We start from the raw sequence: 12,403 nt of genomic DNA on the forward strand, positions 1-12,403 counted from the left end.
CTGCAACCTCCCAGGTTCAAGCAATTCTTGTGCCTCAGCTTCCTGAGTAGCTGGGATTACAGGCACGCACCACCACACCCGACTAATTTTTGTATTTTTAGTAGAGACAGGGTTTCACCGTGTTGACCAAAACATGAACAGGCTGGTCTTGAACTCCTGACCTCAAGTGATCTACCCATCTTGGCCTCCCAAAATGCTGGGATTATAGGCTTGAGCCACCCCACCCAGCCTGCTTCTGTGCTTTCCATCCTTTGAAGGCAGGGACTTGTTCTAATGTGGGCTCTTGTGATGGAGACACGTGGGGGCCTTGGCCAACCACATCCTTGCTCAGAGGCTCAGATTTCTCATCTGTAAAACAGGAAGAATAGAACTCAACTCTGAGGTCTGTGTGAACATCAAAGGCAACAATGACAACCATGGTCCTCTGTGCCCCCCGCCCCACCCCGAGGTTCTCATGCCCAGAAGGGACATGCAGGATCTGACTGGAGTCACAGGGGCTGAAGTTGGGGCCATGCCTCAGTCTGTTTCCTGAACCTTCTACAATCCCCCTCCAAGAAAGAATTGCATGTCCTCCCCCATATCTCTCCTCCAAGTTTGCAAGGATGCCCACCTCCCCAGCTCCTATTCCCTTGCCCCAGCCCTCCCTCATCAATGTTTCCAGTGTTGGAGGGGTTCTCCTAGGAAGGAGCTGAGGTGTTAAATCCTTAGAGGTCAGCATGGCTCAGGTGATTATAGCTGAGCTTTACCTGCCCTTCTCAGGGGTTCCTCAAGTCTCTCAGAGCAACACATTTGCTCATGGTGGCGAATGGGTGGAAACGGCTGCCACAGGCCAAATCCCTGCAGTTCCTCCAAGTTTCCTGTGTTGGTCCTCCTTCCGTTCACCATCCTTAGGCTCCTCCTACTGTACCTCCTACCCTGATCCCCAGTTTGGGCCAGGCCCTTCACATATAGACACAGCTCCTGAGTCTACCTTACCATGCTCTGCTCCCCAGAACTCAGAGGGACAGCCTAGAGCCTTTGTTACAAGCACAGCCTGGCTCACCTCTCCAAACCCCATACTCACTGTGCAATGTTGGGCATATTCATTCATTTATTTGATGCATATTTATTGAATATCTATTGTGTAACAGTTACTGTTTTAGGACTCGGGGATATATTTTTAGTGAAGTAACTAAATAAAATCCCTTGCCCTCATGGAGCTTACATTCTGGTGGGAGAGAGAGACACAAAACACAACAAAGAAATGATGTAGTGGAGATAAGCGTTAACAAGAAAAGTTCAGCAGAAAATGTGGTAGGGAGTATGTGGTAGGGGATTAATTTTGCAGACACACTTGTTCAAGATCATCCAGAAACAGTGAAGTCAGAATTTGCACCTAAATCAAATCTATGTTGTCTTTAAAAGTGACTCCTGACAGCATAGATGTGTTCCTAAATGAATGCAGTAAATGCAGTGTGTGTTTTATTTCAGTAATAATTCATTTCAGGCTGGGCGTGATGGCTCACATCTTTAATACTAACACTTTGGGTGGTCGAGGCAGGTGGATTACCTGAGGTCAGGGGTTCAAGGCCCGCCTGGCCAACACGGCGAAACCCTGTCTCTACTAAAAATACAAAAATTAGCCGGGCATGATGGCGCATGCCTGTAATCCCAGCTACTCAGGAGGCTGAGGCAGGAGAATCGCTTGAACCCAGGAAGCAGAGGTCGCAGTGAGCTGAGATCGTGCCACTGCACTCTAGCCTGGACGACAAAGTCAGACTCTGTCCCAAAAATAAATATAATAGGCTGGGTGCAGTGGTCCATGCCTGTAAAACTTAGCACTTCGGGAGGCTGAGGCGGGTGGATTACCTGAGGTCCAGAGTTCGAGACCAACTTGGCCAACATGGTGAAACTTCGTCTCTACCAAAAATATGAAAAAATCAGCCAGGCGTGGTGGCAGGCGCCTGTAATCCCAGCTACTTGGGAGAGTAAGGGAGGAAAATCACTTGAACCCGGGAGGCAGAGGTTGTGATGAGCCAAAATCGCACCACTGCACTCCAGCCTGGGAGACAGAGTGAGACTCCGTTTCAAAAACAAAATAAAACAATATACATATAAAATTCATTTCAGTAATAAAGGACACAAAAAGCTATAAGTATACACTATGTTACAGCTTTTATCGAGGAATGCAATAAACATACATATCACTTCCCTGTATAATCTCAATGGCCTGCGGGAGAGAATTTAGAAAAGCATCCCAGTTGCTGAATGGTTGAGTTTAGGGGGAGAAACTGACCCAGCACAACTCCCTCATCTCCTGGATGAGGTTACTGCGTTTCTGGAAGGTGAATCGAGGTCAGTCGCCAAGGCAGAACCGGATTCGCCAGATTCCCTAGTCTCAGTCGAGCTTTAACCCTCCCAGGCACAGGGCCGCTGGAGATGTCGCCACGTGCCGGTTTCCCAGCCGGCCGCGAGGGGGCGACAGAGTGCGATGGACCCAGGTGAGTCGGGGATCAGGAGCCGCCAGGTCGTGACGCCACAAGGTGAGGGAGGTCTTTGATGGAGGGAGATACAGGAGAAAAGGCGCCAAGCTTAGGAAGTCTGTTCGTACTGTCCTCCTCGATTCCATTCTGGCCCCCACTGCTATGTTCTTCCCACTGTGGACCTTTCTAAAACAAAAGTCTGACTTTGCTACCATCCGTAAAACTAACGACACCTCCAGCGTTGCTCACAGTGGGAAAAAAAAAAAAAAAAGGCAGCAAAACATGGGACCTGGGTGATCTTGCCCCAGCCTAATTCCAAGATATCTCCTGCAAATAGATACCTATTTGCAGATATCTGGGAGCCGTATTGAAATACTTCCAATTCCCTGGACTCATTCTACTTTTTGGGGGGGGGGGGACGGAGTCTTGCTCTGTCGCCCAGGCTGAGTGCAGTGACGCAATCTCGGCTCACTGCAACTTTCACCTCCCGGGTTCAAGCGATTCTCCTGCCTCAGCCTTCTAAGTAGCTAGAAATACAGGCACGCCCGGCTAATTTTTTTTTTTTTTTTTTTTTTTTTTTGGAGAGAGGGGTTTCACTGTGTAGCCAGGATGGTTTCGATCTCCTGACCTCGTGATCCGCCCACCTCGGCCTTCATCTTACTTTTTGTCCCTGAATATCTTTTCGCACCAGCTCTACGTGGAGAAATCCGACTTTCAGCCAAATACAGTATCACTCCCCTGACACGACCCCCACCCACCGACAACACCCCCACCCACCCCACCCCGGTTTGGGGGATGAGCCCCCTCCTTTGTTCCCAGTACCCCGTGGGCTTCCCCTATCACACTGTGTAATAAATATCTGGCCTTGTCTATCTCCTCCCGTGCCCTGTGCTTTGTATTTGCAAAGCAAATGCAAAGAGCTCATTAAATGTTTGCTGGATGAATGGAGGAGATGGCACAGGGTTCAGGCTCTGCCACTTGTGCAGCCTCCGAATTATCTGGTGGGTTTGTTGCAAGGAGTCAGGAGTAAATGGATTAATTACAAATAGTGCTTAGGACAATGCCCAGAACACTGTAAGCACTCAAGTAACTGATTTATTTTCGTCATCTTCACAGCGGCCAAGGTACATAACAACGTACCTTATCGCCCTTTTAAGGGCCTCTCCCACGTTCGCCTCTCAGCGGAAGTACCCGCTCAGGGATCCGGAAGTGGCCTCAGAGCCCCTCAACAACATGCCTGCAGAGCATTCTTCCGGAGGCGGTCACAGACATCTCCGAGACGCAGAACGAGTTAGAGCGTCCCTTGGGGTTTCCATGGTGCTGCCCTTACCCTCCAGTCTCTCCGCTTCCCCTCCCGCCTGAGCGCCGGGAACGGAAAGGCAGGCGGCCGGTCCCAGCCGCGACGTAGACACCGCTTGGGGGAGGGGCTGGGCGAGTACGTGACGCTCTAGGCGAGCTCGTTGGCCTCTCTATGGTGCCGAGCGCGCCCGTGCGGACGTTGCCCCTTTAATCGACAGAGGGCGGTGCCCAGGAGGTCCCGCGAGAGCTGCGGGGGGCGGGGGGGCGGTGCCGAGGCTGGGGGCCGGTGGCGGATGGAGCCCGCGATGGAGCCGGAGACTCTGGAGGCGCGAATCAGTGAGTGTCCGGGAGGGGCGCGGACCGGAACCGGAACCGGAACCGGGGGCACGAGGCGGGCCCCTTCACGGCGGGGGCGGGGTACGGGGCGCCCCCTCCTCACGCCCCGCCCCCGGCCCGGGAGGGGCGGTGTCCTCAGTCGGCCCCTCAGACCCTGGAGTGATGGAGGACCCCGTACCCTGCGCTGTCCAGCGGTTGGAGCGGGCGCCGCCCACCTGTCGGATCCCTGGGCCACGACCCCTGGGAGGGGGAGTGAGCTGCGCCCCAACCCCCCAGGCTCACACTGCTCCACGGAGTAGCAGCCCGGGGAAGGAGCGCGCGAGCTGTCCCCCGGGGTTGCATCTCACACCCGGGAAGGAGGGACCCTACAGTTCTCAGGCCCGGAATCCTCCACTCTCTGGCCCTGCATGGCGTTCCTGGAGCACGCAACTACTCACATTTGCTCATTACCCCGTCCTGGAAGGGAGGACCCATTGCCCCATTTGATTCCTCCCGCAGGTCCCAGTCTCTGGCCACACAGTGAGAAACCCCCACACCCTACAGGCTTGGAAGGGTCTTAGACTCCAGAAGTATTAATAACTCCAAGCTCCCTGTCACTACCTTCAGCCTGGCCCCTCAGCCTCCAAGATGCCTTTCCCAGCTCTTGCTGAACTTCCTTCAAAGGCCTCTACACCCCTTTTTTTCTTGTTTCTCCTCAGACACAGCTTCCTATTGCTTAGGCTTCCTAGCCCTCGACCCTCCACCTGAGTTCCTTAACCCACAGCCCTAATGATCCTCCGCTGTCACAGCCCCGCTCCTGACTCTGCCCCTGAAAGCCGTAGCTGGCTTCTCACTGGTCTAGTGAGGGCTCTCTCCCAAGGCTTTAACTGCTGTTGGGGCCTCATCGTTGCCAGGGCCTCAGGGAAGCCTCTTGGACCCGGGCACACTGGCCACTGTCTAGCGTGGTTTGGGGTTATGGCCAGCCCCTTTTAAGGCAGGCTTGAACAGAATTGAACCATGAGGTTGGCCCCAGAACCAAACCTCTGGGGATGTTTGAGAGTCATCCTGGCCAGCAGAGGGGCAGGGGGTGGAAAAGGGGCACTCAGCAGCCCTTGACCGTTGTGAATGCCACAAGTGTCCGCCTGGGTCTCAGCAGCAACTGGGCTGGGGGGATGGGTGGGCCCCTGGCTAACTGATCTCAGACACAGGACTTGAGCTGTGGGTCATACAAAAAACATTCTCAGGTTTAGCAACAGTGGGGGTTTTCTGAGAGTCCAGAGAGTGTAAAACCAGGCAGAAGTTAGAGATACCTGGGTTTGGCTGGGCCCTGACACATTGGGGCTGGAATTTTCTCCTTTCCTTCCCCTTTGTGTCCTAGGAGAATAGTAAGATCTTCCCTCTTCCCTTGTGGAGGCTGGAGGTAAAAGGTAGCTTCTTTCTTTATTTATTTATTTTTATTTTTATTTTTTTGAGACGGAGTCTCACTCTGTCACCCAGGCTGGAGTGCAGTGGCGCCGTCTCGGCTCACTGCAAGCTCCACCTCCCGGGTTCGTGCCATTCTCCTGTCTCAGCCTCCCAAGCAACTGGGACTACAGGCGCCTGCCACCACACCCAGCTGATTTTTTTTGTATTTTTCGTAGAGACGGGGTTTCACCATGTTAGTCAGGATGGTCTCGATCTCCTGTCCTCCTGATCCACCTGCCTCAGCCTCCCAAAGTGCTGGGATTATAGAGTGACCACCATGCCCGGCCTTTTTTTTTTCCTTTTTTTTTTTTTTTTTTTTTTTTTTGAGGCGGAGTCTCGCTTTGTCGCCCGGACTGGAGTGCAGTGGCCGGATCTCAGCTCACTGCAAGCTCCGCCTCCCGGTTTACGCCATTCTCCTGCCTCAGCCTCCCGAGTAGCTGGGACTACAGGCGCCCGCCACCTCGCCGGCTAGTTTTTGTATTTTTAGTAGAGACGGGGTTTCACCGTGTTTCCGGATGGTCTCGATCTCTGACCCGTGATCCGCCCGTCTCGGCCTCCAAAGTGCTGGGATTACAGGCTTGAGCCACCGCGCCCGGCCTTTTTTTTTTTTTTTTGAGACAGGTTTTTGCTCTTGTCACCCAGGCTGGAGTGCAGTGGCACAATCTTGGCTCACTGTAACCTCCTCCTCCCGGGTTCAAGTGATTCTTCTGCCTCAGCCTCCCGAGTAGCTGGGATTACAGGTCTGCGCCACCACACCCAGCTATTTTTGTATTTTTAGTAGAGACGGGCTTTCACCATGTTGGTCAGGCCGATCTCGAACTCCTGACCTCTGGTGATCCGCCCACGTCGGCCTCTCAAAGTGTTGGGATTACAGGCGTGAGCCACTGCGCCTGGCCTGGTGAGGTAAATGATGTTATTGCCAGTACTGTAGAGTGGCAGGGTGGAGCCTTACCCTGTTGTGAAACACCTCCCTCCCTCTCTAGGTGTTCTCCCCAGCTGCCTGCAAGGGAGGGTACTGCCCTCGGATAGAATTAAGAGGGTTGAGGGTCAGGGGCCAAGGGCCAAGGAGGTCGGTCGGATCTCCTTGGACCTGGAGGCCCTGGCTTTCAGCCAGATGCAGGGGGAGAAAGATGATGTCTCATGATGCCAGTGCTTCCTCTTCACTGGCGTCGGACCCCAGGAGCAGCCCAGAATCAGCTTCTCTGACCTCACTCCCACTCACGTGTCTCTGACACTTGAAGGACTTCCTGTTTTAGGGTCTTCCCGCTGGGTGTCATTGAATGGGCAGTGATTCCCTAACTTTAGACTGGTGTTCCCCAGGTTTTGGGGACTCGGAGGCAGAGTAGACAGTTACCCTTACCCCTGGGGTGGGGAGGGTCATATTCGTGGTATCCCCAGGAGGTCACCAGGGGCTTCGTTTTTCTGAAGGACTAGAGGGTCTTGTGTAGCTCCTGGGACAGAGATCTAGATCCAGAGAGAACGTTCGTCCTTCTGATCTCAGTTCAGGTCTGAGAGCCCTCCCAGAGAGCAGCCCCCAAGGGCTCCAGAGCCCTCCGAGAGCCCTCTGGGAGAGCAGCCCCCCACCCCTTAGGCTTTCTGCACTTCTCCTTGCTTTGCTTTGCTCTATAACATTTCGCAACAGTCTGCAGTACTGCTGGGTTTGTTAATCTCAGTATTCGTTGTTTCTCTTGCTGGGCAGTGAACTTCAGGAGGGCAGGATTTTGTCTGTTCACTGCTGGAGCCCCAGCACCCAGAATACTTAAATCTGAGTAGGATGTATGGCTGCCAGCCACTGGGATTCCAGGGCTTTGGGCCCCCTGCCATAACATATGGCCCAGGGCAGGTGTCACATGCTGGGTCAGTCCCCAGCCTCCTGTTCACACATCCTTCTCTGTTCTACCTCCTGGGCCGTCCTTCCACATCCTCAGCTCAGTGCTTAGGCTTGGGCAGAACTGGCTGGGAAGGGGTGATAGTTAGAGGTGGGGTGTGGAGAAATGAAGATCGCGCTCTGGCTGTCCCCATGGCCTTCCCATGCAAAAAGTATTTTGTCATCCAAAATCCATATTTCAGCAGGTGCAGTGGCTCATGCCTGTAATCCCAGCACTTTGGGTGGCCGAGGTGGGTGGATCATTTGAGGTCAGGAGTTCGAGACCAGCCTGACCAACATGGTGAAACCCCGTCTCTACCAAAAATAAGAAAAAATTAGTCGGTAGGCTAGGCGCGGTGGCTCAAGCCTGTAATCCCAGCACTTTGGGAGGCCGAGACGGGCGGATCACGAGGTCAGGAGATCGAGACCATCCTGGCTAACACAATGAAACCCCGTCTCTACTAAAAAATACAAAAAACTAGCCGGGCGAGGTGGCGGGCGCCTGTAGTCCCAGCTGCTCGGGAGGCTGAGGCAGGAGAATGGCGTGAACCCGGGAGGCAGAGCTTGCAGTGAGCTGAGATCCGGCCACTGCACTCCAGCCTGGGCGACAGAGCGAGACTCCGTCTCAAAAAAAAAAAAAAAAAAGAAAAAGAAAAAATTAGTCGGTCATGGTGGTGGACGCCTGTAATCCCAGCTACTCTTAGGAGTCTGAAGCAGGAGAATCCCTTTAACCCAGGAGGCAGAGATTGCAGTGAGCCAAGATCTCACCATTTTACTCCAGCCTGGGTGACAGAGGGAGACTCCTTCTCAAAAAAAAAAACAAAATCCAGCAGGTGGCTCACACCAGTAATCCCAACACTTTTGGGAGGCCGGGGTGGGCTGATCACAAGGTCAGGAGATCGAGACCGTCCTGGCTAACATAGTGAAACCCCATCTCTGCTAAAAATACAAAAACATTAGCCGGGCATGGTGGCGGGCGCCTGTAGTCCCAGCTACTCGGGAGGCTGAGGCAGAAGAATGGCGTGAACCCGGGAGGTGAAGCTTACAGTGAGCCGAGATCGCACCACTGCACTCCAGCCTGGGCAACAGCACGAGACTCTGTCTCAAAAAAAAAAAAAAATCCATATTTCATTCCAACTTTACAAGATGGGGAAATCGAGGTTCAGGGAAACATGTAACCTAGATTGTTGTTTAACCAGTATTGGGGGTTAAAGGGGTAACCGTCTGGTTGTGTTCACACCCACTTCATGTAGACCTGTTGGCCCTCTTTCCTTGCCACTACCCATTTCTGGATTCAGACTTCCCCAGAACCCCACCCCTTGCCTGCCCTCAGCTGCCTGCTCATTCATTCATTCATTCATTTGCCAAGGGGAGACAGGTGTGGACATGAGTGGCTGGGATGCAGTGCCGTAGCAGGCTGGGGGACGTGAGAGAACTGATCCAGCACTGCTACCCTGGGCAGGAGTAGAGGCTTAGGGAAGGGGACACCGGAGCCACCCCCAAGGGAATGAAGGCTTTCTGAACCTGGTGTGATGGTAAGACCCACATTCCTTACTGAGGCCCCTCCTCCTCTGCCTCGTGTGGCTACCCACATCTTTCCTGCCCATGCAGCCACGTGCGGGTCAGAGGTGGACCAGCTCCAGCCTGGGTGACACCTGGCCCCATCTTGTGTGTTGCCTCTTCCAGGCAGTCTCCCCAACCCCAAACTGAACTGAGTCCCCTCCCCTGTGTTTCTGCAGCTCCTTGGCTCTGTCACACTTTATTGAGAACCTAGCTTCCCTTGGCACACTTCCTGGCTACACGGCTCCTTGAGGCCGGGACTCTGATTTTTTTCTCCCTTACTTCTGGATCTCCTCTGAGCATAAATTCCATGTGAATTATGGAGACACTGTTCTCAGCAGAATCAGAGGAGATGGGGCTGGCCTGATGGGTCCAGCTGCAGGGGTGGGAGGAATGGGGAGGAGGGAAAGAGCCCTGACCATAGTCTCTAAAAGTGGGGCCCTTAGGAGAGCAGCTGTGCTCATCTGTCTGTTTACACCCGCGCTCAGGTCGTGAGGCTGTCTGGGCAGGAAGGCAAGGGGAGAGCTTTCCCACGTGCTCAGTCACACTCCCCTCCCACTCCTGACCACACCTTTGTCAGGGTCAGGAGCAGAAGAGCAGGAATCCCACTGCCAGGCCACAGTGACCCCAGCTCTCCTCTTCCAGATAGAGCCACGAACCCCCTGAACAAGGAGCTTGACTGGGCCAGCATCAACGGCTTCTGCGAGCAGCTCAACGAGGACTTTGAGGGGTAGGTAGCCGGCCCTGCTTGTTTGCACTGCCCTGCACTCTCCAGAACCCAGTCTCGGGTACAGTGGCCTGGGTGGGTGGACACCCGGTTTTCATTCTGAACATACTCACAAAGTGATGAGGACAGGGTCACTTAGTACTGAATGCTGTTTGGGTGTCACTCTCTGGGGTGGGCCTTGCTAGATCCATGTAACAGGTAAAGAAATCAAGGCTCAGAGGACTCACATCTGCCCCTACATCTCACAGGGAGAAAATGCTAGTCCTGAGCTTGGTAAGACCTAGGCCTGCTGGACCCGCAGCCAGTGCTTTGTGGGAAGGCCCCCCAGAGGGAGAACTGCGTGTTCCCCAACTGGGAGGAGGCCAGTAGGCCCTTTCCTCAAGGAAGAACCAGAACTACCTGTGTTAGAATCACCTAGAATGTTGGCCAGGCACAGTGGCTCATGCCTATAGTTCCAGCACTTTGGGAGGCCGAGGTGGGCGGATTACTTGAGGTTAGAAGTTTGAGACCAGCCTGGTCAACATGGTGACACCCCGTCTCTACTACAAATGCAAAAATTAGCTGGACATAGTGGTGCATACCTGTAATCCCAGCTACTCGGGAGGCTGAGGCAGGAGAATTGCTTGAACCCAAGAGACAGAGATTGCAATAAGCCGAGATTGCGCCACTGCCCTCCAGCCTGGGCAGCAGAATGAGATTCTGTCTCAAAAAACAAAACAAAGAATTACCTAGAATACTTGTGAGAAATGTACATTCTTAGCCAGGCATGGTGGCACACATCTGTAATCTCAGTTACTGGGAAGGCCAAGGCGGGAGGATCCCTTGAGGCTAGCCTGGGCAACATAGCAAGACCTCATCTCTTAAAAAATTTAAATAGAAAGGGCCGGGCACGGTGGCTTATGCCTGTAATCACAGCACTTTGGGAGGCCGAGGCGGGCAGATCACAAGGTCAGGAGATCGAGACCATCCTGGCTAACACGGTGAAACCCTGTCTCTACTAAAAATACAAAAATTAGCCGGGCGCGGTGGTGGCGCCTGTCCCAGCTACAAGGAAGGCTGAGGCAGGAGAATGGCGTGAACCTGGGAGGCGGAGCTTGCAGTGAGTGGAGATCGCGCCACTGCACTCCAGCCTGGACGACAGAGAGAGACTCCGTCTCAAAATAAATAAATAAATAAATAGGCCGGGTGCATTGACTCATGCCTATAACCCCAGCACAAGGCAGGCGGATCACCTGAGGTTGGGAGTTCAAGACCAGCCTTACCAACATAGAGAAACCCTGTCTCTACTAAAAATACAAAAAAAAATTAGCCAGGCATGGTGGTGCATGCCTGTAATCCCAGCTACTTGGTAGGCTGAGGCAGGAGAATCACTTGAATTCAGGAGGTGGAGGTTGCAGTGAGCCGAGATCGTGCCATTGTACTCTAGCCTGGGCGACAGAGTGAAACTCCATCTCAAATAAATAAATAAATAATAAAAAATAAGGTCAGGTGTGGTGGCTCACGCCTATAATCCCATCACTCTGAGAGGCTGAGGCGGGCGGATCATGAGGCCAAGAGATCGAGACCATCCTGGCCAACACGGTGAAACCCTGTCTCTACTAAAAATACAAAAATTAGCAGAGTGTGGTGGTATGTGCCTGTAGTCTCAACTACTTGGGAGGCTGAGGCAGGAGAATCACTTGAACCCGGGAAGCTGAGGTTGCAGTGAGTCGAGATTGCACCAGTGCACTCCAGCATGGTGACAGGGTGAGATTCCATCTCAAAAAAATAAATTAAATAAATGCCCATTCTTGGGCTGCCCCCAGACTCGACTCTCCAGTGGGGGGTTGGGAGTGGATATTCTTTTGTTTTTGTTTTTGTTTTTTTGGTTTTTTTTTGAGACGGAGTCTTGCTCTGTCGCCCGGGCTGGAGTGCAGTGGCCGGATCTCAGCTCACTGCAAGCTCCGCCTCCTGGGTTTACGCCATTCTCCTGCCTCAGCCTCCCGAGTAGCTGGGACTACAGGCGCCAGCCACCTCGCCCGGCTAGTTTTTGTATTTTTTAGTAGAGACGGGGTTTCACCGTGTTAGCCAGGATGGTCTCAAACTCCTGACCTCGTGATCCGCTCGTCTCGGCCTCCCAAAGTGCTGGGATTACAGGCTTGAGCCACCGCACCCGGCCTGTTTTTTTTTTTTTTTTTTTTTTGAGACGGAGTCTCGCTCTGTTGCCCAGGCTGGAGTGCAGTGGCGCCATCTTGGCTCACTGCAAGCTCTGCCTCCCGGGTTCATGCCGTTCTCCCACCTCAGCCTCCCGAGCAGCTGGGACTACAGGCACCCGCCACCATGCCTGGCTAATTTTTTTAGTAGAGACAAGGTTTCACCTTGTTAGCCAGGATGGTCTCAATCTCCTGACCTCATGATCTGCCCGCCTCGGCCTCCCGAAGTGCTGGGATTACAGGCGTGAGCCACCGCGCCCGGCCAGGAGTGGACATTCTTAGTGGGCTCACCTGGTGATACTAAAGTTTCGGGACCACAGACAGTGGTGTGTGTGTGCTTTGGAGTCATGTTGCTTGGGTATGAGTCCCGTCCCCTCTCTTAGCTGAGCAACCCTGGGTGAGTGGTTGTCTCCGAGAGTCAGTTTCTTCACACTTGAAGGAAATTCCCATGGTGAGGCAGGAATGACAGTGCTGCCTGCCTTATGCAGCTTAGGCAGGAACGTGTGAGCCTCCTCAC

General features: G+C 53.4%; 1 protein-coding gene and 1 long non-coding RNA gene across 3 annotated transcripts in view; one reads left to right on the forward strand and one right to left on the reverse strand.

Annotated features, from left to right (window-relative positions):
* Positions 1-2,135: 2,135 nt before the first annotated feature.
* On the reverse strand, positions 2,136-3,739 carry LOC117070165. Its single transcript, XR_004431813.1, has 2 exons — positions 3,603-3,739; positions 2,136-2,533 (listed from the first exon to the last, which is right to left on the reverse strand). It is a non-coding gene; the product is annotated as an uncharacterized LOC117070165 (long non-coding RNA).
* Positions 3,584-12,403, forward strand: part of GGA1 (golgi associated, gamma adaptin ear containing, ARF binding protein 1) — a 28,757-nt gene continuing 19,937 nt past the window's right edge. The window contains exons 1-3 of one of the 2 annotated variants that reach the window (XM_033188829.1): positions 3,698-3,836; positions 3,980-4,097; positions 9,613-9,697. In XM_033188829.1, coding sequence (XP_033044720.1) covers positions 4,055-4,097; positions 9,613-9,697 — 128 coding nt within the window. In that variant the 5' untranslated portion in view covers positions 3,698-3,836; positions 3,980-4,054. Of the gene's footprint in view, positions 4,098-9,612; positions 9,698-12,403 lie in introns of both variants that reach the window. The other variant, XM_033188821.1, reaches the window with a different exon arrangement.

This window comes from Trachypithecus francoisi, unplaced genomic scaffold, assembly GCF_009764315.1.
Source record: "Trachypithecus francoisi isolate TF-2019V2 unplaced genomic scaffold, Tfra_2.0 Contig01580, whole genome shotgun sequence".
NCBI lineage: Eukaryota > Metazoa > Chordata > Mammalia > Primates > Cercopithecidae > Trachypithecus > Trachypithecus francoisi.